Source organism: Phocoena phocoena, chromosome 10 (assembly GCF_963924675.1).
Source record: "Phocoena phocoena chromosome 10, mPhoPho1.1, whole genome shotgun sequence".
NCBI lineage: Eukaryota > Metazoa > Chordata > Mammalia > Artiodactyla > Phocoenidae > Phocoena > Phocoena phocoena.
Window position 1 is genome coordinate 66,685,086 of NC_089228.1, and position 20,865 is coordinate 66,705,950.

A 20,865-nucleotide genomic window follows, 5' to 3' on the forward strand; every position below is an offset into this window, starting at 1 on the left:
TGTGACTGACAGAATGTGTCAAAAGTGGTTTGCGAAGTTTCATGTTGGAGATTTCTTGCTGGATAATGCTCCACGGTTGGGTAGACCAGTTGAAGTTGGTAACGATCAATCGAAACATTGAGAACAATCAACGTTATACCACACAGGAGACAGCTGACATACTCAAAATATCCAAACTAAGCGCTGAAAATCATTTGCACCAGCTAGGTTATGTTAATTGCTTTGATGTTTGGGTTCCACGTAAGTTAAGTGAAAAAAACCTTGATCGTATTTCTGCATGTGATTTTCTACTTAAATGTAATGAAAATGTTCCATTTTTAAAACAAATTGTGACGAGCAATGAAAAGTGGATACTGTACAATAATGTGGAACAGAAGAGATCGTGGGGCAAGTGAAATGAACCACCACCAATCACACCAAAGGCTGGTCTTCATCCAAAGAAGGTGATGTTGTGTACATGGTGGGATTGGAAGGGTGTCCTCTATTATGAGCTCCTTCCAGAAAACCAAACGATTAATTTCAACAAGTACTGCTCCCAATTACACCAACTGAAAGCAGCACTCGACGAAAAGCGTGCAGAATTAGTCAACAGAAAATGTATAATCTTCCATCAAGATAACGCAAGACCACATGTTTCTTTGATGACCAGGCAAAAAATGTTACAGCTTGGCTGGGAAGTTCTGATTCAACTGCCGTATTCACCAGACATTGCACCTTCAGATTTCCATTTATTTCAATCTTTACAAAATTCTCCTAATGGAAAAAATTTCAATCCCCTGGAAGACACCTGGAACAGTTCTTTGCTCAAAAAGATAAAAGTTTTGGGAAAATGGAATTATGAAGTTGCCTGAAAAATGGCAGAAGGTAGTGGAACAAAAGGGTGAGTACGTTGTTCAATAAAGTTCTTGGTGAAAACGAGTCTTCTATTTTTACTTAAAAACTCAAGGCACTTTTTGGCCAACCCAATACAAGTTTTAGTTTAACCAACTGTGGCCTTTTCTCTAATTCTTATATAGAATTCTTTAATATCTATTATAAAATATCTAGGATACCTAATACTTAACATAAAATATCTTATATTTCTATCTTTTCTGGGACTTATATATACTTAGCACACTAAGAAGACTAAGGCTCTTCCGTACTAGCAAATTACATTAGCCACCGTGCACAGACATCCTTGGTTGAGGGGACTTACCTTCATCTCGAGTGTACTCTTCCCCTGAATGAGGTTCAAATAAATAGTCGCCTGTGGCCAGTTCAAAGGCCTAAGAAAAAGAGGAAAGCTTATGAAAGCATAAAAAAGAAAGACGTTTGGGAAGTTTACTGCTATTTGGCTCAATTTTAAGTAATTTTTTCTTCTTGGAAAACCTGCAAATGATTATTTAAAAAATTCTCTAAGATTATTCCTAAAAAGCTTTCCTTTCACACCTGTACCTTAATAAAATGGAGCAGGAAAACTGCAAAAACTCAGTTAATATCAATACGTGGATTATTCCAAGCCCTGTACACCCCAATCTTTCAATCAGTAATTCAGCTCTCTTAAGTTTCTCTTTTTGCTCAGAGAGGGGCATATCTAAGGTGATTCTAAGTTATTAAATTATTAATGAGATAAACATGAATAACTTATAACTTCACATGGCTAGAAATTAACATTCTGTATCTAAAATCAAAACCAAAAAAATTCAGACATTTTTCTACCTATGACTCTTCAGTGTTTGGTAAAAAGTACATTTTTAAAGTTTTGCTTTGGAAAAGCACTGCCCCAGATAAAGAGTCCCCAATTCCTAGGTCTACAGAAAAAGATTAAGTATAAATGGAGTCAGGAGCTACTCATATTGACCAGCAGGTTAGCATCCACCAACCAGGAAAGGCACATGTCCCCTATAACAAGAAAACGTCTTGTAAATAGTGATTGAGAGAGACTGAAAAAGTGATTTCCTCAGGAATAAGTGTCAACCAGTACAGAAGGACAGCATGTGAGTGATGGGGTTGTATTAATTTTTCACTGACTAAAAATAAACCAAGTAATTTAACAGCAGTTTTAAAAAGGACCTTATTGATATAAAAAGTACAGTTATAAGTCAACTGCTAGCCATGGGTCAGTTTTGGTTGACTCAATGGTACTAACCAGCCCAGACAATCTCAAGAACTGTGGAGTGGATTTAGTTGGGGCACATTCTCAATTCAGACCCATGTCTAGGTCTTGGTGGTTTGCCAGTGTTAGGATAGAATAGCCTTTCTCAAAAAATGTATAACCTGGGCTGTACCACTACCCAGAGCAAGGCCACAAAAGCAGAAGTTTCAGGATTGTCTCTAAAATGTCAGAGATGCTGTGGCTTCTTGCTAGGCATAGCTTGTTTTACATGCTAGCAGTTTGTTATGAAACTGAACTACACTGATAAACAGATACCTGTTTCACCCTCTAATTATCCTGAGGTTTACGGTCTCAAAGCAGAACAGAAACAATTTGTGATTCTTATTCATCAAAGTTTGTCAGTCTCTTCTGAAACCAGTACTTTAATTTTTCCATCTCATAGTGGGGGATTCAGTGAAGATATTAAAGCTAAAAAAAAAAAAAGTAGATAGTTTTCTAAAAGTTTAAAATATTCTAAAATTTTCCACCTAGATACTTATAACTAGTTACCTAAAGTTCTCTAAAAGAACTTTATTTTTGGAACATAAGGTAGTTGCTAGTAGTTACAATTTTATAAATAAGATAACAGTAAAAAAAAACCAAACCAAACCGAAAGATCACAACATCAGAAATGAAAACTAGTAGAAACTCTAGATTACAAAACACCTAGTTAAACATCTTTCCTTTACAGATGAGAAAACTGACCAGAACAGAAAGGCCAAGTCCATCCTAGAATCCACGGCTCCTGGTGCCCACTCCTGTGCTTGTCTCACACTGCCCACAGGGCCTATTTTACGTCAGTCAGGGTCATGCTAACAGACAGAGGCAAAATCAGGGAAGGTATGATAAATCCAGTGTGCTGGTACATCCAGATAATGGAATATTATTCAGTGACAAAAAGGAATGAGCTATCAAGTCATAAAAAGACATGGAGGAACCATAAATGATATTACAAAGTGAAGAAAAGCTAACCTGAATTATACTGTATGATTCCAACTATGACATTCTGGAAAAGGCAAAACTATAGAGACAATAAAAACATCAGTGGTGGCCAGGGGTTGGCAGGGGGTGCAGATGGATGAAGAGACAGAGCACAGAGGATTCTTAGGGCAGTGAAACTATGCTGTATGATACTATAATAGTAGATACATGTCATTACAAACTTGTCAAAATCCACAGAACGTTTGAAGAATTTTAAAACATCTATTCTTTATTAATTCTGAATGCTCTTCACAGAGCATTCCCTTCTTATAACTTTCCTTCTAACTTTGTAGTCTCAATCACTGAAGTGGCAGGCAATCTCTCAACTTGCCTTTTTACCTCAGAAAGGGTCCCAATCTTTCCATCAATTAATTGTACTAGATGAAGGATGATCCATCTCTCCAGGCACTTCTGATATTCCAAGATTTATTTTTATTCTCTGAGTATGGTGAAATTTAAAGCACGTTTTCTACATCTATTAGCAAAATGAGAGAAATTTGGGGGAACAAATGGGCCTCAAGTTTTCATGATATTGTCTCAAGTCAGGTAAGTGCTTTCCCTCCTTTGGTCAAAAAAATTCCTGCACATGAGCTGGTCCAAAGAGGGGCCAAGGTTAATCCACCCCCCTTTCATCTTTTTTGCCTTTTTGCCTCCTTAAGCCTGACACTGTACATACTATGTTACACAGCAAGCAGGACCTACTGCCCTCAATTAACCCACTACTAAGAACCACATCATAATAAATCAGATGCCACCTACAAACTAGCTGTATTTTGTATGGCGGCATCTCTATCAATTATTTCCTCTACCAACTCAATCCAAATCAGATTCCTCAACACAAAGCTTTAAAGTATGGCAAGAAAGAAGATTTTCTTCCAATGTTCTTTCATCTTGTGCACACAATACCAAATCACCTTCAATTTAGACAGCCCTCCCCCTTAAAAGACCACAGACATGCCATAACAAAATAATTTAGAAGGTCATGCCATATTAACATGGTTTAAACTTTATTATCTTTGGAAGACAAAGGTTTTCAGGAATGTGGGCGTCAAAGAAATCTATGACACAAAACAGGTTGGGGCTTCTAGTCTGTCCTTTCTCTTTTAAGTTTTCCCCAAAGTTGACTATAAATACTAAATGTTAATTGAAATGACAGTTTAATATGTTTCTGATTTAGTTCACTCATTTGATGGTCCACAAATATTTATTAAGTATTATTGTATACTAAAGAATTTGTTTGATCTTGTTCCTGTTTCCCGGGAGGAAGCCTCTCAACTCTTGGGCTTTCCAAGTGATAAACGTGCCTTTTGTTATTCATGGTGGGCCCCTTTGGACCACACTTAAGTTTATACTGATGAGGTGACTCATAGTGGGCCCCTAGACACAGTTTCAAGAGGGGGGCTGGATATGCCACCAAGTTGGACAAGACCAACTGTGCAATTAGAGGGTTGAGGCTTTGGGCTGAGTGTTGTCAAAACTGACCTCCCAACCTCTCAGGAAGGGAAGGGGGCTGGAGACTGAGTTCAACCACATGACCAATGATTCAATAAATCATGCCCAAGTAACGAAATCTCAGTAAAACCTTTGGGCACCTAAAGCTTGGGTAAACTTCCCTGGTTGGTGATACACACTGACGTACCAGGAAACTGATGTGTCCTAAGAACACCTTTGGTACCCTCTCAGACCTCACTGTATGCATGTCTTCATTTGGCTGGTCCTGATTTGTAACCTTTATATCAAAACTGTAATGTTTTAGCACTTCCCTGAGTTGTGTGAGTCATTCTAGCAAACTACTGAATCTGAAAGGACAATGGAAACTCCCAATTTGTAGCCAGATGGTCAGGAGGTACAGGTGGCCTGTGGACCCCAGAGCTTGCAGCTGGTGTCTGAAGTGAGGGTAGTCTTGTGGAAAACTATGCCTTTAATCTGTGAAGTCTGTGATAACTCCGGGAAGTTAGCATTAGCAGTGCATTGCACCCCCTCAAAATGTCCCAGGCCCTGCACCAGACACTTAGCTATACATTATAGACATGGTTCCTGCCAGTACTTAAAACGAGTGGAAGAGAAAAAAGTAAATCCACAATTACATATTGAAGAGTACACTCCACTTCAGGAAACAATATAATATGTTCCAACATGAGGCTATCTGTGGGAAGTCATTTAATATCAGCTAAGTCTGACTACTTGAGTAGTTGCCTGACAAGGACAAAGCAGCAACTTATGAATCCATGGATGACTGAGCTTCATATCCTGTGAGGTGCAAAGACGGCTGAGTGACTGCTAAACTGTACAGAATGAAGCAGTTTCCAGGGTTTTCCCTAATCTGAAAACAGATCAGAGCTGAGGGCAAGGGTAAGGGTAACTTCTCCTCATCAAAAGCAGCACCGCGTCTGAGCAGTTGTTTTTAGCCGCCCCGCAACCCCAATCTGTACTGGGAAACATTTGGTTCCTTCACCTAACAGAAATTTGGCAGGAACCGAACGGAATGTCAGATGTTTGTAACTAAGCTTTTAAATTCAGACCTCCCCAGACACGGGATTCAGAGTGCCAGTGATGAGTCAGAAAAAAAATCCTTTTCTGTTTGTTAATCCACTGGTCTACTGAAATTAGCAAATTACCACGTAACAAGTTAAAGTCAATGGGAAAAACATTACCATGCACGCTGTGCTCCAAATGTCAGCAGGGGTATTATAGCCAGATCCTATCAGAACTTCCAAGGAGCGATACTGCCTTGTCTGAATATCTTCAGTGAAATGTTTGTGCTGAGTAAATGAAGAAAGAAACAGTATTTAAAAATTCCTTTATTCTAAAAAGTAACAAGTCATGATTGCTTAATGATGGAGATTAAAATAAGTTCACTGAAGCTTTCCCCAAACCAAAGTTCCCATGTGGCTAACTTCTTAAGTATCATTTAGATGTTATTAGCTCCAAACAGCACTTTTCTTTATATGCTGTCTACTCCAAATTATTTCTCTAAACATAAGTCTGAACTTAATATAGATACACAGGTTAGGGAATAACAATCGCTTTTTAAGAAATGGAAACCTATTACCCCAAACAAAAATTAAGCTGTTCATTTGTCTAAAATTAATAACTTGTATTTCAACAAATAAATGATACAAATTTAGGTTCAGTTCAAACTCTTCTTGCTGTGTGCTCATTATAGGAAAATAAAAGATGTAAGTTTCAAGTTTTAAGAACCTTATAAACACCACCTATAAAGACTTCTTGCTCTCATTCTCTTTTGCCTCCCTCACTCCTCCAAAAATATCAAACACGAATCTTGGGGAAACAGAGACCATGTTAAGCACCATGGGGATGCAATCAGCAAAACGTTTCTTTAACACATGTATGGGAAAGAAAGGGAAAACCTCTATATAAAAGCAACTTAAGAGACACAGTACCCAGTCTGGCATTCATGGATTTTATTTGGATCTTGTTCTAAACAAAATTAGAGGAATGTTTATAAGATAACTGGCAAAACTGACTGAATATTTGATATTAGTTAACTGTCAACCTTTTTAGGTGTTAACAATGGTGTCATGGTTACCTAAAAGAATCATTTTTTAGAAAGCCATATTTACAAATGAAAATAAGATGCCTGGGATATACTTCAAAATGATCTGGAGTGGGTGTCAGGGTGGGGATATAGGTGAAAAACAGGCAATGAGTTGATAATTGCTGGGTGACACTAGTATAACAGCAGGGGAGTTCATTCCACTCTCTACTTTTGTATATTTTTGAAATTTTCCGTAATAAAAAATAATACAGAAAAAAGAAGCTTCAAATGAGTCATACACAGGAAACAAAATTCAGATAATATTAAAACATGTAGTGTGAAAGATGATTTTCTAATCCTATTAAAATTTTAAAAAACAAACAAACAAAAAAACAAGGAACAGCATTTCTGAACAGGAGAAATTAGGCAGAGAAACCTTCAGGCAGAAAAACCAGCATTGACCAGAGCTCCACAGGGTACTGGACTAAGTTTGCAAAAGAGCAAAAAGTACTTCAGGTGGAGGGAACATCATAAATAAAGGCACAGAAGACATTTGCTAAAGCCAAACATAGCTAACTGCTAGGTTGAAGAGTTTCAATTTCATTTGGCAGACAAGAGAACACCACTGCACGTTAGTAAACAGGACAGTGTACTGTAAGAAGACTGATAGGACCTCTGAGAACACCATTCCAGTAATCTTCTGGTTTGTGGCCAGATCTAGGCTTAGTAATGAACATCTGAACAATGGCTGTGGAAATAGGGAAGGAAGAGTTAAAACCAAGGACATTCACAGAAAGAATGAGCACAATTTAAAAATTCAATTCAAGTGGGAGACAGGAGGAAGAGTCAAAAAGAACTCTGTGGTAGAGGCTGTCGACAAAAACACGGATGGAGAGATTTAGAGAGGGAAGTGGTTTTACAGGAAAACAATGGGTTCAGATACTGAGTTTGAAATGGAAATGTACTACAGGCGATACAGTTAGAAAAATGAACATGCTGTTCAAGGGAGTTGTCTTTACTCATCATGCCTCACTACTGCCTTACAAATACACTGTAAATGATAAATGAGGTCAAGAATCAGCAAAAGTAAAGAAGGTGGATTGGAAACATACACATCCACTCACTCCTGAAACTCCACTTTTGTAGCGAATCCAGCGTTAATTTTTTTTCTTTTTTGCGGTACGTGGGCCTCTCACTGTTGTGGCCTCTCCCGTTGCAGAGCACAGGCTCCGGACGCGCAGGCTCAGCGGCCATGGCTCACGGGCCCAGCTGCTCCGCGGCATGTGAGATCTTCCTGGACCGGGGCACGAACCCGTGTCCCCTGCATCGGCAGGCGGACTCCCAACCACTGCGCCACCAGGGAAGCCCCAGCGTTAATTTTTTTTTTTTTTTTTTTTGCGGTACGTGGGCCTCTCACCGTTGTGGCCTCTCCCGCCGCGGAGCACAGGCTCCGGACACGAAGGCCCAGCGGCCAAGGCCCACGGGCCCAGCCGCCCCGCGGCACGCGGGATCCTCCCAGACCGGGGCACGAACCCGTGTCCCCTGCATCGGCAGGCGGACTCCCAACCACTGCGCCACCAGGGAAGCCCCCCAGCGTTAATTTTTAAAGCATAAACTGACAAAGACAGAAAAGGCAAAGGAGTCAGAGCAATACAATTTAGAAGCTGGAAAGCAGAGAGATCACTGGCAAGTGTCTTAATGGATCCAAGAAAGCTGAATAATAAGCCATTGGTGAAAGCGGAGAAGCAGTGTGAGGTATTCCACAGTAGTCCTCCCAAGGCTCAGGATTTGGTGGTATCAGGTATCTCTGGAAGTAGCGGGGAGGGTGGGATTCAACAAAGGAATACTGCTTTAGAATATCTTTTAAAGAAAGAGAGCTCCAGAACACAGGACATGATGTAGTATAACAGCCTTTCCCTGGCCTGACAGACACTTAGAGGTTTTCTCTGGAGTGGGTAATACAGTTTCTGGAGGATGCTCGGCATGGTTGAGGGGAGAGTACTATCCTGAAAACAGGGAAATTAAGTGACTACATGTAATTGCATGTTGAACCCCAGTTTTCTTGCTTAACTCAGTTTTCAAAACACTAGCAGCCACGCATTCACTCCCCAGGTAAGAGATCTGAGGAAGACTAAGTTTTCTGCAGGAAGTATGACCAATCCAAGACCCTGACATCTGAGGATGAAATGAAATAGCTCAGACAAATCATTTTATAGTGAATGACAGTCAACAAGAACCACCCAGGCACAAAGCTTCCAAACAGCTTTCTGGCACTCCATTCATATGGTCAGTTTTTTGTTTAATGATCCTGAACAAAGAAGGCAAGAGACACTATGTAAAGAAGAAGAGGACTTCCCTGGTGGCGCAGTGGTTAAGTATCCACTTGCCAATGCAGGCAACATGGGTTCAATCCCTGGTCCGGGAATATCCCACATGCCGTGGAGCAACTAAGCCTGTGCGCCACAACTACTGAGCCTGTGCTCTAGAGCCCGTGAGCCACAACTACTGAGCCTACGTGCCGCAACTACTGGAGCCCACGTGCCTAGAGCCTGTGCTCTGCAACAAGAGAAGCCACGGCACCACAACAAAGAGTAGCCCCTGCTCACCGCAACTAGAGAAAGCCCACATGCAGCAACGAAGACCCAATTCAGACAAAAAAAAAAAATCAGACACTTGTGAATTACAGGTTGATAAAATGAATATTTAAAAAAAAAAGAAGAAAATGTCAAAAATGAAAAAATAATCAATATCCTCTCAGAGATAATCAGGGAACCAAAGAACTCTTGGAAAGTAAGGATATAATAGGAGAAATAAGAAAAAATAAGGCTTAAAAGAACAAGCTGAGAAATCTCCCAGAAAATAAGCAAAAAGAAAAATACTAGAAAATAGGAGAGAAAGAAAATGAGAGAACCTGCATAAATCTAACATTTGAATAATGAGATTTCAGAGCTAGAGAATTAAAAAAAAGAAAAAAAATCAAGAAAGAATCAAAACCAAAGAACCAGAGTTTCAATACTGAAAGTGCACACTGGGTCCCTTAGCTAATCGATGAAAACAGACCTCATGAGGCACATCGCTGTGAAATGGTCCTGCAGACTTTCACAGGGGAAAAGGCTTCATACAAAGGTCCAAGAATCAGAATGACTTTGGTCTTTTAGCAGCAATAAGACAGGAAACTAGAAAACAATGGAGCAATGACAAACATTCTGAGGGAAAACGATTTTCAACCTAGAATTTTACATGCAGCCAACTGAGTGTAAAAACAGAATAAAGACATTATTAGACACACAAGCATGCCCACTCCCTCAATCACACACACCCTTTCTGAGGAAGCTACTAAAAGTTGTATATACTTCAAACAAACAAACAAAATAGGGAGGGTGGGAGATGCAAGAGGGAGGAGATATGGGGATATATGTATAGGTATAGCTGATTCACTTTGATATAAAGCAGAAACTAATACACCATTGTAAAGCAATTATATTCCAATAAAGATGTTAAAACAAGCAAACAAACAACAAACAAACAAAAACCATGATGGAGTAAACCAAGAAGATCAGAGAGACAGGAAACGGGATATAAAAATAATCTCCAGGACATTTATGAAAGGAAATCCCAAGTGGCAGTGATGCAGCAAGCTACAGGGCAACCCAAGAGATGAACACAAATTAGCAGAGCACAGGTTCCAGATAGAGCTCTTTAGGAAGAAAAAGTTGAAACAATACCCAAGGTATCCATGTGTATTAAAGTGTAATCATAGCACTGGATCAAAGTGTGGGGTGGAATTAAGTGTTAAGTAATACAAAGACAACTAAGCAAATGAAACACAGTGTTAGGCAGAAAGGGAAAAGGAATCATACCACAATATATGCTTAGTTCAGCTGAAGACAGCATTAGAGTCCTAATAATGTAAACATGGAGTCATTTAGCCAAGTCATATTAAATTGACAAGATAGGGGATGGTTGTAGTGGTAGGTAAGTCCTACTTTCCAAAAGGCAGAAATACCTAAAACTGAAAAAAAGAATTGGAAGCAATATACCCAATTTATTTATTAGCAATGCGAAGGTAAATACCCTCATGTGGGGAGTGACAAATTGGCAAAGGGAGGGGGGACAGATTTTTGAATCAAAATCTATGTAAGTGTCCCTAAACTATATATGCATGTGCATAACTGATGAGCAAAAGTATAATATTAAAAAAAATCAAACTCTTTGAAAATCATGTAAAATTCCATTACCAAATACCACACGCTGCTGTGCTTAAGAGACCAACAAGATATGAGGTTAGACCAAGATCCAGCAGGACAAGGCACCCATGTCCAGTTCACCACTGTCCTAGTGCCCAGGTCAGAATATGTACCCATATATTTGCTGAATGAATAAATGGATGAGAAGAATGTAAATCATTTTAGCACAGAGACCCATTAAAAAATGTATATAATAGTTGAAGAGAGAGAGATTAATTCTGTTGTAGTAAAAATAACAGGAAAGACTGCACCCAAATAAAGCAGAGTATGCCAAATGCATAACACAGGCACGAAGGAAGGTGTTCCAAACACAAAGGCAAAGGAGCTTGAAACATGATGTGAGCAGGAAACTGACAAACATTTGAAGTTTATATCATGTGATATTTGTTAGAGTCAGTATTTTCCTCTGTAATTGTTTTACTTAAATATTTAATGAGCACCTCCTATATATTGGGCACTGTTCTAAGTACCATAGATACAGCAGTGAATGAAAAAAATCTCTGCTGTGATGGGACATACATTATAGCGAGAGGGATATTAAACAAACAAATATCTAGTATCAGATTGGGTTAAGTGCTGTGGAGAAAAAAGAATCGAGGGAGGAGAGGAAGAAAAAGAAAATGGGTGTAAAGAGTGGTGGTTTGCTAATTACTGTATGTTAGGTGTTCAGGGGAAGATCTCCCTGGTTAAGATGACATCTCAATAGGAACTTGAAGAAAATGAAGGAGTGAATTATACACATTATCTTGGGAAGAGAATTCCAGGCAGAAGAAATAATAAGTGTTTTTTGCTTGGTGGTGTGTGGGCCATGGTAGGGACTTTGGCACTCATTCTGAAGGAAGCCACCACAAGGTTTTAAGAATATCTGACGTGACTTGCATTTAAAAGGATCACTCTGAGAGCTATGTTGAGAACAGTCAGTAAGAGGGAAGGACAACAGAAGAGAGAAGTGAGGAGGCTAATGTAAGTCACCCAGGTGAAAATATATGGTGGCCTGGACTGTCTGGTGGCGTGGTGAAATAATTCTAATTCCTTGAAAAGCTTTTCTACATTTCTATCAGTCAGTGCTAAGCACTGACTTCATTTTTTCCACAAAGTTATCACAATATTCTAGAATCGATATTGAAAGTGAGATCCTTCTAGGTTATGAACCACTAGATATAGGATGTCATGTGGAATAGGGAATTTGAAGTACAGAAGTAAACCTAAGACCTATTAAAGTGGATTTTGCCTCAAACTGTCTCCAATATCCCTGTTTACAAAGCATATAGCTCTTTGAATAGTAACATTTATGTGCAAATCATTCTATTGTAGATTTTTTAAAGATACTCATTAAAAATAACACAAAAGGGCTTCCCTGGTGGTGCAGTGGTTGAGAGTCCGCCTGCCGATGCAGGGGACACGGGTTCGTGCCCGGTCCGGGAGGATACCACGTGCCGCGGAGCGGCTGGGCCCGTGAGCCATGGCCACTGAGCCTGCACGTCCAGAGCCTGTGCTCCGCAACGGGAGAGGCCACAACAGTGAGAGGCCCGCGTACCGCAAAAAAAACAAACAAACAAAAAAACAAACAAAAAAAACACAAAAAGCATTCTTAACTAGGTAAACAACAGTATTCATATGACACTATACGTCAAAAACCTCCTTTAAAAAAAGTACCTAACTTCTGACTTAGTAATTTCATGTCTAGGACATCCTAAGGTCAACTTCAAAAGACTCATGAGCAAAGATGTTCATCACAAAGAACTGTCAAGAGTATGTAAAGGTTATAGTATACTGGCAAATACCACATAACCAACTGAATTTGATGTAAATTTCTGGTTGACAAAAGTGTTCGAAATATATTAAATGAATTAAAAGGTTACAATTAATAAGTTAGATGCTGATTTTAAAAATAGGGGGAAAGTATGAACGTGGGTATTGAGAGTAAGAAAGTCAATGAGGATATAGATAAAACAAAACCGGCCAGGAGTTGAAATTACTGAATCTGGGTGACAGGTACCTGGAATAGGGGCAGGATCATACCATTCTCTCTACTCGTGTAAATGGTTAAAAAGTAAAAAAAAGTTCACTAAAATGTTAACTAGCAATTTGGGTATAGAACTGCAGATGTTTTCTTCTTTTAGCACAACTAAGTCCAAGTTCTCATTTATCCCCAGTCACTTCAAAAGACTGAGACAAGTTTCACTTACCACCCAACAGGCATTTCCAAGATCAGCGATCTTCACTTGGAGCTTTTCTGCATTTTTTGGCTCAAGGGGATTAACAAGAAAATTTCCAGCCGTGGATTTTCCTATAGACAACAGGTATCATCAATAAGACTGTTCAATGAACACAGAAATAACCAAAGGTTAATGAAACTCTATGAAGTAATTCACCCAGGTCCCCAACTGGCAACCTACAATAAATTTTCTAAAATAAACCAAGTAAAGCAACATCCTGACTTCCCAGAATTAAAACCTCTGCCTTCACAGCAACAAGTAAAATGCTGTATACTCACTGTTTAACCAATAAAAATCAAACTGAGCTACACATTTACACACTGAAGGTAACTTGGACACCTGCTGTAAAGCTATATTTATAACAACAATGGTACTTTTAGTTTAGAAATTCATGAAAAATTTTTTTGTGTGGTGAATTAAAAAAAATTGTATAGCTGATTTACAACATATTAGTTTCAGGTATAAAACATAGCAACTCAGAATTTTTATAGATTATAATCCATTTAAAGTCACCAAAAAGTAATGCTATATTTCCCTGTGCTGTACAATATATATCCCTGTAGTCTATCTATTTTATTATATATGGTAGCTTGTTCCTCTCAATCCCCTACTCCCACCCCTCCTTTCCCTTCCTCCCTCTCCACACTGGTAACCACCTATCATTCTCTATACCTGTGAGTCTGTTTCTGTTTTGCTGAATTCATGTTTTATTTTTTAGGTTCCACAGATAAGTGACAACATACATTATTTGTCTTTGTCTGTCTGACTTATTAGAAATTCATGAACACGTTATGCAGGGAAGGAGTACTGGGGAAGTACCTTTGTTGTCTAGTGGTCCATTATGTTCTTGCTCTTGCTCATCTTCACAGGGTATCTCTGCTCGAATGCTTTCTTGAAGTTGGCTAATGTCCTGTGCACTGAATGACCGGTCTACATTTGATGAAGACTGGCACATCATGGTATCTGACACCTCAGAGGTTACAGGTGTACAGGAGTCTGTTTCTTGAGATGTGCTGCTGTCTCCATTTTGGGAACTTAGAAAACTAGGTTCCTGCTTCAAATTTTGGACATCACAGCCATTAGCATTACGTAGATCCTCTTTAAGCCTCAATGTTTCTTTATTATTGTTCTCAGTATAATTAACGACTTCAATTACTCCATTGCAATTTATTTCTGCTGCATCACCCTCTACACCATGTTCCGTAAGTGTTTGATCCTGGTGAATGGTACTTGACTCTTCTAAGGAACAAAGACAAAAAGGACGTACGTGTATGCATATGCATGAAAGAACAAAAAAAATCTCTCCACAAGATTAAAACGTTTTCTAGAACTTATACAGGGTGACAGAAAAACATGACTGCACATCTAAAATCTATTTATGAAAGGACAAAGATCTTCTTATTCTTACCCAATTGCTAAATGAGGTCTACGTTGCATTTCCTGAGAAAAGTTAGAAATTACATTTGAATATTACCTACCTAACATTTATGACAAATTCTGTATTCTTACTGTATAACGACACCCCCAGAGATGTTGTATATGCATGAAACCACTATATTATAAAACAATGATAAATTAATGTTAAAGTTTGCTATAAAGTAATTTTTGTGATGCTCTATTTATACCAAGTTTTTCTTGGGTCATTTTATTAGGTGGGTTCTCTTTCAAGGGTCTTTCAACAGGACTCTCTGATTCTTCTTGCTTGTTTGGTCTTTTTTGCCCAGGGCCCGACTCTTTCTCCATTTCCTCAATTTCCTGCATTCGCTTCTCTAGTAATTCTGCCTGGCGCTTCTGCTTCTTCTTCAATTTCTTCTTCTTATTCTTTGACATTTTGTCAGCCTGGGCGGAGATTACAAACAGATAAAGCCTTCAGGTGGCTAATCCATTATCCCCAGTTGGAGATAACTGTTACTTTTAATTACTTCCTAATTAAATTCCACTCTTGTCCTAACATAGCACTTAAGCTTTTCATTAATCTAAAAAATGTAGATACTCTTAAGAAACCAAATTAAAACAAAATTAACAACAAATCTTGGTCCTCTGAACAGTCTGTGGGGCTGGTCCACTCTCATGCTCAAATTTATGGAAACCTCACCAGTACAAACTTGCTGAAGATGCACAGGAATTTATTGGAGAAAATTATAAAAGTGCAGGAATATTTTATTTTCTGGTTTCCAAACTCTAAATAAACTGTGATCCATAACAGAAGAATCCCTGCCCATTGCCCATAGATCAGAATTAAATATAGAAACACCTTATACTTACTGGTTTAGGCTGGGGTGCAGTACTGACTGAAAAGAAAAGAAAACCAAGTAAGAATCCTTGCATTCAGCAGGCAATATAAACTAAGACACCCTACCAGAATGAAAAGTCTTTCTTGTACAGTTTATATTGTAGAGAGAACTAGTTTTTAAGCAATTTTGGTAGAAGCAACATTATTTTTTTTAAAAGAACAAACAATGCATACAAAAGTCAACAAACTTAAAATAAATTTTAATAAATTCTTCTCCAGATAGCATCACTATATGCAAAGAACCAAGTCCTCCTTTCTGATTTACATCATTAATGCTGCTAAAAACTCATTCCCATGTACTGCTTAAAACAGAAAAGGATAGGCAACAACCCTCTCATCCCCACCCAGGACTAATTCTTCCCTGTGACACTTGTCAGTTTTAAAAGGAGAGTGGCATCAAAAGCTACAGTAATTTATTACATAGCATGTTATGGATATTAGTTTAGCTTAGGTGGGAGGTAGAATCTTCAGTCTTCCTTAAAAAAAAAAAAAAATTTTTTTTAAAAATTGTGGTAAGAAACTTGTAATATACAATTTCCCTCTTAACCATCCTTAAGCATACAGTTCAGTAGTGCTAATTTCACACAGTGTAACATTTCTAGAACTTTTTCGTTGTGCAAAAATGAAACTCTATGCCCATTAAACAACTGCCCCTTGCCCCCTTTGTAGGTCTTCTTTTTCAAAGGAAGTCTCTGGATAATTGATATTTCAACTTGAGGATCAAGAGAGTTCCTCAAATATAATTAAACTACTAAAATTAAAATCTGTACCACAAATGGAAAAAAATCATCATAATCATAGTAGCCACCATTTATTTAATGCATAATACTGTGTGGCATACTACTAACTGCTTTAACATGAAATTTAATCCGAGTAACTCCTGCATGAGAAAAAAGAAGTCAAGTCATGTGCCTAAGGTCATTCAATGAATGAAGCAAGGAGTCAAAATAGGTATGTCCACTCCAGTGCTTAAACCCAAGCTCTTACTAGCAATGTTATCTTGCCCCTGCACAGGGATCACTGATTCACATAGGTGAGCATGTATGAACATTAAAAAAGACCATCAAATCACAAGAGAAAACATTTTAACAACAACATGAATCAGCTTTTACAATACACAACGTATCTGGACCTAAAAGGCACAGTCTTCTTCCCCTATGGGAATAATACTGAGTATAAAAAGTCTTTTGAAGGCTGGAACTATTTCTTATGTAAGTACTTATTGTATCTTACTGTTAAATGAATTAGTGGTGCTTTACTTTTACTTAACTGTCAGGTAATAGAATAAAAACAAGAACTTCTCTTAACTTCTAATGAAAGTGAAGTCCCCAAAGAAAATATACCTGCAGATCCAGAAGGTGGAGGAGCTCCAGATCGCTGCCATTCTGTTGCTTCTGCAGCCAGCCTCCGGATGTACTGCTCATTCACTGACAACAAGATGTTTTCTGGTTTAATGTCAGTGTGGATGATACGGCACTTGGTGTGTAAATAATCCAGACCCTGTAACACCTGAATGGGAATAGAGTAGTAGACTTGCAAACACAAAATACAAGTCTTTCTGGAGAAGGAAAAAATCACAATACAACATTTTGAAAAAATAAAAATGATATGGTAGTTTTCTACAGAGAAGAAAGCATTTTTTTTAAAGCACAACGAACTTCTCCAGAAAGATTAATTGTAAACTAGGAACAAAGGCAAGAGTTTATTTACAATAAAAAGTTCTTCCAAGTTTTACGAAGCTAATTCTATTTGAAGATATTTATTGATACATTACAGAGACGAAGAATAAACAGTTGACATTGTCCTTTAACTACTGAAATGTAGGTCATGAAAGAGATTTAGGTATCTTTAAATTCAAATTTCCTTGTTAATGAAGAACTGAGGTCTCTTGCTTCCCAGTTTGGAGCTCTGTCCAACAAAACACATTATCTAAACAAACTGCTTGCCCTCTGAAGTATTACCACTTTCCTGATGACAAACTTCTTCACTATATATTGAAAGCTGTTTAGAATATGAGAAAATGCTCATGAATAATGTTATATAAAGAGACGGTAATAATTTGACAATTTTCTATTAATATATAATCAATTTTTGCAACCAGGACTTCTGGATAAGGGCTCCAAATTTCTAAAATCAGCCATTACACTCAGCTCCCCATCTAATAATTATTACAGAAGATGAACCTGGGGGAAAATGATTACACTAAAACATTTAAAAACAGAATAAACACAATAAATAGGGGCTGAATAAATAATTTCAGCAATTAAAAAAACCTAGTTTTAAAAATAAAAATTCTATTGGAAATAGGAAACTTCTGACACTTTAAGAATCTTAAAAAATTACCACATAAAAACTATTATGTATAAAATAAATAAGCTACAAGGATATACTGCACAACACAAGGAATATAGCCAATATTTTATAATAACTATAAATGGAGTATAACCTTAAAAAAAAACCCACAACACAGAAAATATTAAGATACATACTTGCTGAATAATTTTTTTGACACAAGGCAAAGGAAGCCCTTGATAATTGGACTTGATGATCCACTTGAGCAGATGATGCCCCAAAACTTCAAACACCATGCAGATATCTAGGAGTTTGTTAAGGAGGAAAAGGGAGACAGAAGAGAAGAAAGGGGGCAAGACAAGCTGTGTTCCACCTCAATGAAATTATTATTGTATTCTTTCAGTATAAAGAATTATATAGAGCTTGACTAAAAAAGAAAATGTAGCTGTCAATATTCTGACATTCTAAAGGTTAATTAATGCTTTAGTCACAGAAAATACCCAAAATATGGAAAACTCTGGGGTGCTGGTTTATTAATAAAACTATGCACATTAAAACACTCAGTGATAAAAATAAAAGTGAAACATATACATAAAGTTAGTGAAAGCACTAGGCTTAAGGTGTTGATTAGTCTCTTCCCTGATGTCGAAACTAACGTCCAGGGTAACAACGGCTACTCTCATAGTATCAAAGCAAGGAAAAATAAATTTGGCTTTAGCGAAAGAAGACAATGTACCAAAACGAGATAAAAAATGTAAATGTCAACATTAAAAAAAAATAGGAAACTAACTTGCTTCATGCTCTTTACTTTACAAAACTAATCTTGATTCTACTGCCACCATGTGTTCTCTTATGTATGAACACCCTAATCACGCCTCGTAACAGGAATACTCTTTGGGCATGGTAGTGCCAGGGTTAGGGCACTGCAGGGATTTTAGTCAGAAGATGTTGGTATTTTCGACCTCTAGAAGCTTCTACATAAATTGGGAAGTCAAGACATACATATGTAATAATGATCTAGTGCTCAGACTATTTTTTGTTTTTGTTTTTGTTTTGCGGTACGCGGGCCTCTCACTGCTGTGGCCTCTCCTGTTGCGGAGCACAGGTTCCAGACACGCAGGTTCAGCGGCCATGGCTCACGGGCCCAGCCGCTCCGCGGCATATGGGATCTTCCCGGACTGGGGCATGAACCTCTGTCCCCTGCATCGGCAGGCGGACTCTCAACCACTGCGCCACCAGGGAAGCCCCAGACTTTTGTTTTAAATAAGATTCTCCGCTAAAGGAAAACCTGTACTCCTTAAAGAAATGGCCAAATCCAAGGAAAACCTGGAATACCTTGCTGTGCCAACAGTAAGGGAACACGTCAGGAGGAAAGAGCAACCAGCTTGAAGAAGCCACTGGCTGGTTAAGAATCCGCCTGCCAATGCAGGGGACATGGGTTCAAGCCCTGGTCCGGAAAGATCCCACATGCCACAGAGCATCTGGGCCCGTGCACCACAACTACTAAGCCTGTGCTCCTAGAGCCCGTGCTCCACAACAAGAGAAGCCACCGCACCTCAAGTAGCCCCCGCTTGCCACAACTAGAGAAAGCCTGTGCACAGCAACGAAGACCCAACGCAACCAATAAATAAATAAATTAAATAAACCTATTTTTTAAAAAAAGAAGCCACTGGCCAAAGTTGACATTTTAAAGAGTGAAGTTATGAATTAGCTTATAAATTAAAAACAGAATGAATCCAAATGGGATACTAAAATAAGTGTGTGTTCGGGGGAGGAAAATGTCTTCTTCAGAGAAAAAGTCAACTAATAAATATATAAAGTATGACAGAAATAAAAAATTACCATTTTATCATCATTATAGTAATAACTGAACTGATTCAGATAAGAATCAATGAATACTAAAACTACTAAGTGAAGATTGCTAGGGGAAAAAGAATTCTCACAGTGTCACACTATCACCCCATAGGTTGTTTATTAATTATAAAAGGAAAAAGATACTTTTAAACAGGGAAATTGAGCAGACACTGCCTTAACCATGTAATCAAACATATCATCACCAATGATAAGCACAAATTCACATTATGTGCCCTCTGATGTAATACACTGAGAAAAATAAAACATCATCCATGTAGTATACTTGACAAAAATGATTAATGAACTTAATCATGAGGAAATAATCAGACAAATCCAAATTAAGGAACAATACAACTGGCCTGGATTCTCTGGCCGGTGGGGTGGGGTGGGGTGGGGTGGGTGAGTGAATGCCATGAAAGGAACCGTTCTTAATTAAAGAAGATTAAAAACGGGACATGACTACCTCAGAAAATACAAATCAAAATTACAGGATGATACTATTTCAAACTCAACAGAATAACTAAAATAAAAAGACTAACATGACCAAATGTAGATGAGCATATGGAGCAATTAGAACTCCCATATTATGCTAACAGAAGTATAAAATGGTACAACTACTTTGGAAAACTGGTTGGTAATTTCTTGCAGTTAAACATACATCTAGGAACTTCTGCTGCAGTCAAGATGGAGTAACAGGGACTGGCTTAACCCTCTTGCTTTAAGCGACAACAACAAAATCAGACAAAATACATAAAACAACAGATTTAAAGACCCTGGACAAAGAAGATCTCCCTGAGAGATCACTGTCTTCTTACTGTCTTGAGACTCTCCAAGCAAACCCCTTGAATTAAACAGACGGAGCTGAGAGTCCTGGGAGATCAAGGCAGCAGCTATGGTTCACAGAACAATACTAGCAAGGAGAGAGCTGCAGCGAAAGAGAACCTGGAGATCTAAAAAGGGATCCCCCTCAAGTATTTAGTACAGTAGTAATCAGCGTAGGTATAAGAGGAAACTACTAGAGGGGAAAAAAATCATCTGAAAGGATTAGAGGGAATAGTGCCCAGCATTCTCACAGGGCTCCAACAGTATCTGCTCTCATCAAAAGGACAAGAAAAATTCAGTTATAGTCATAGGCCAGAAATAAATCCACACATATATGGTCAATTAATTTATAACAAAGGAGCCAAGAACTTACAATGGGGACAGTAATTTCAATAAATCATGGGGGTACATGACTCTTTTTGAATTATGGTTTTCTCAGGGTATATGCCCAGTAGTGGGATTGCTGGGTCATATGGTAGTCCTATTTGTAGTTTTTTAAGGAACCTCCATACTGTTCTCCATAG

The 20,865-nt window shown here is 38.2% G+C and overlaps 1 protein-coding gene across 1 annotated transcript in view; it reads right to left on the reverse strand.

Annotated features, from left to right (window-relative positions):
• The window catches only part of SRPK1 (SRSF protein kinase 1), a 78,947-nt gene that overhangs the window by 5,605 nt on the left and 52,477 nt on the right, over positions 1-20,865 (reverse strand). The window contains 8 exon segments of the mRNA XM_065886466.1: positions 1,196-1,265; positions 5,770-5,877; positions 13,051-13,151; positions 13,900-14,319; positions 14,706-14,919; positions 15,346-15,371; positions 16,717-16,882; positions 17,863-17,969. Coding sequence (XP_065742538.1) covers positions 1,196-1,265; positions 5,770-5,877; positions 13,051-13,151; positions 13,900-14,319; positions 14,706-14,919; positions 15,346-15,371; positions 16,717-16,882; positions 17,863-17,969 — 1,212 coding nt within the window.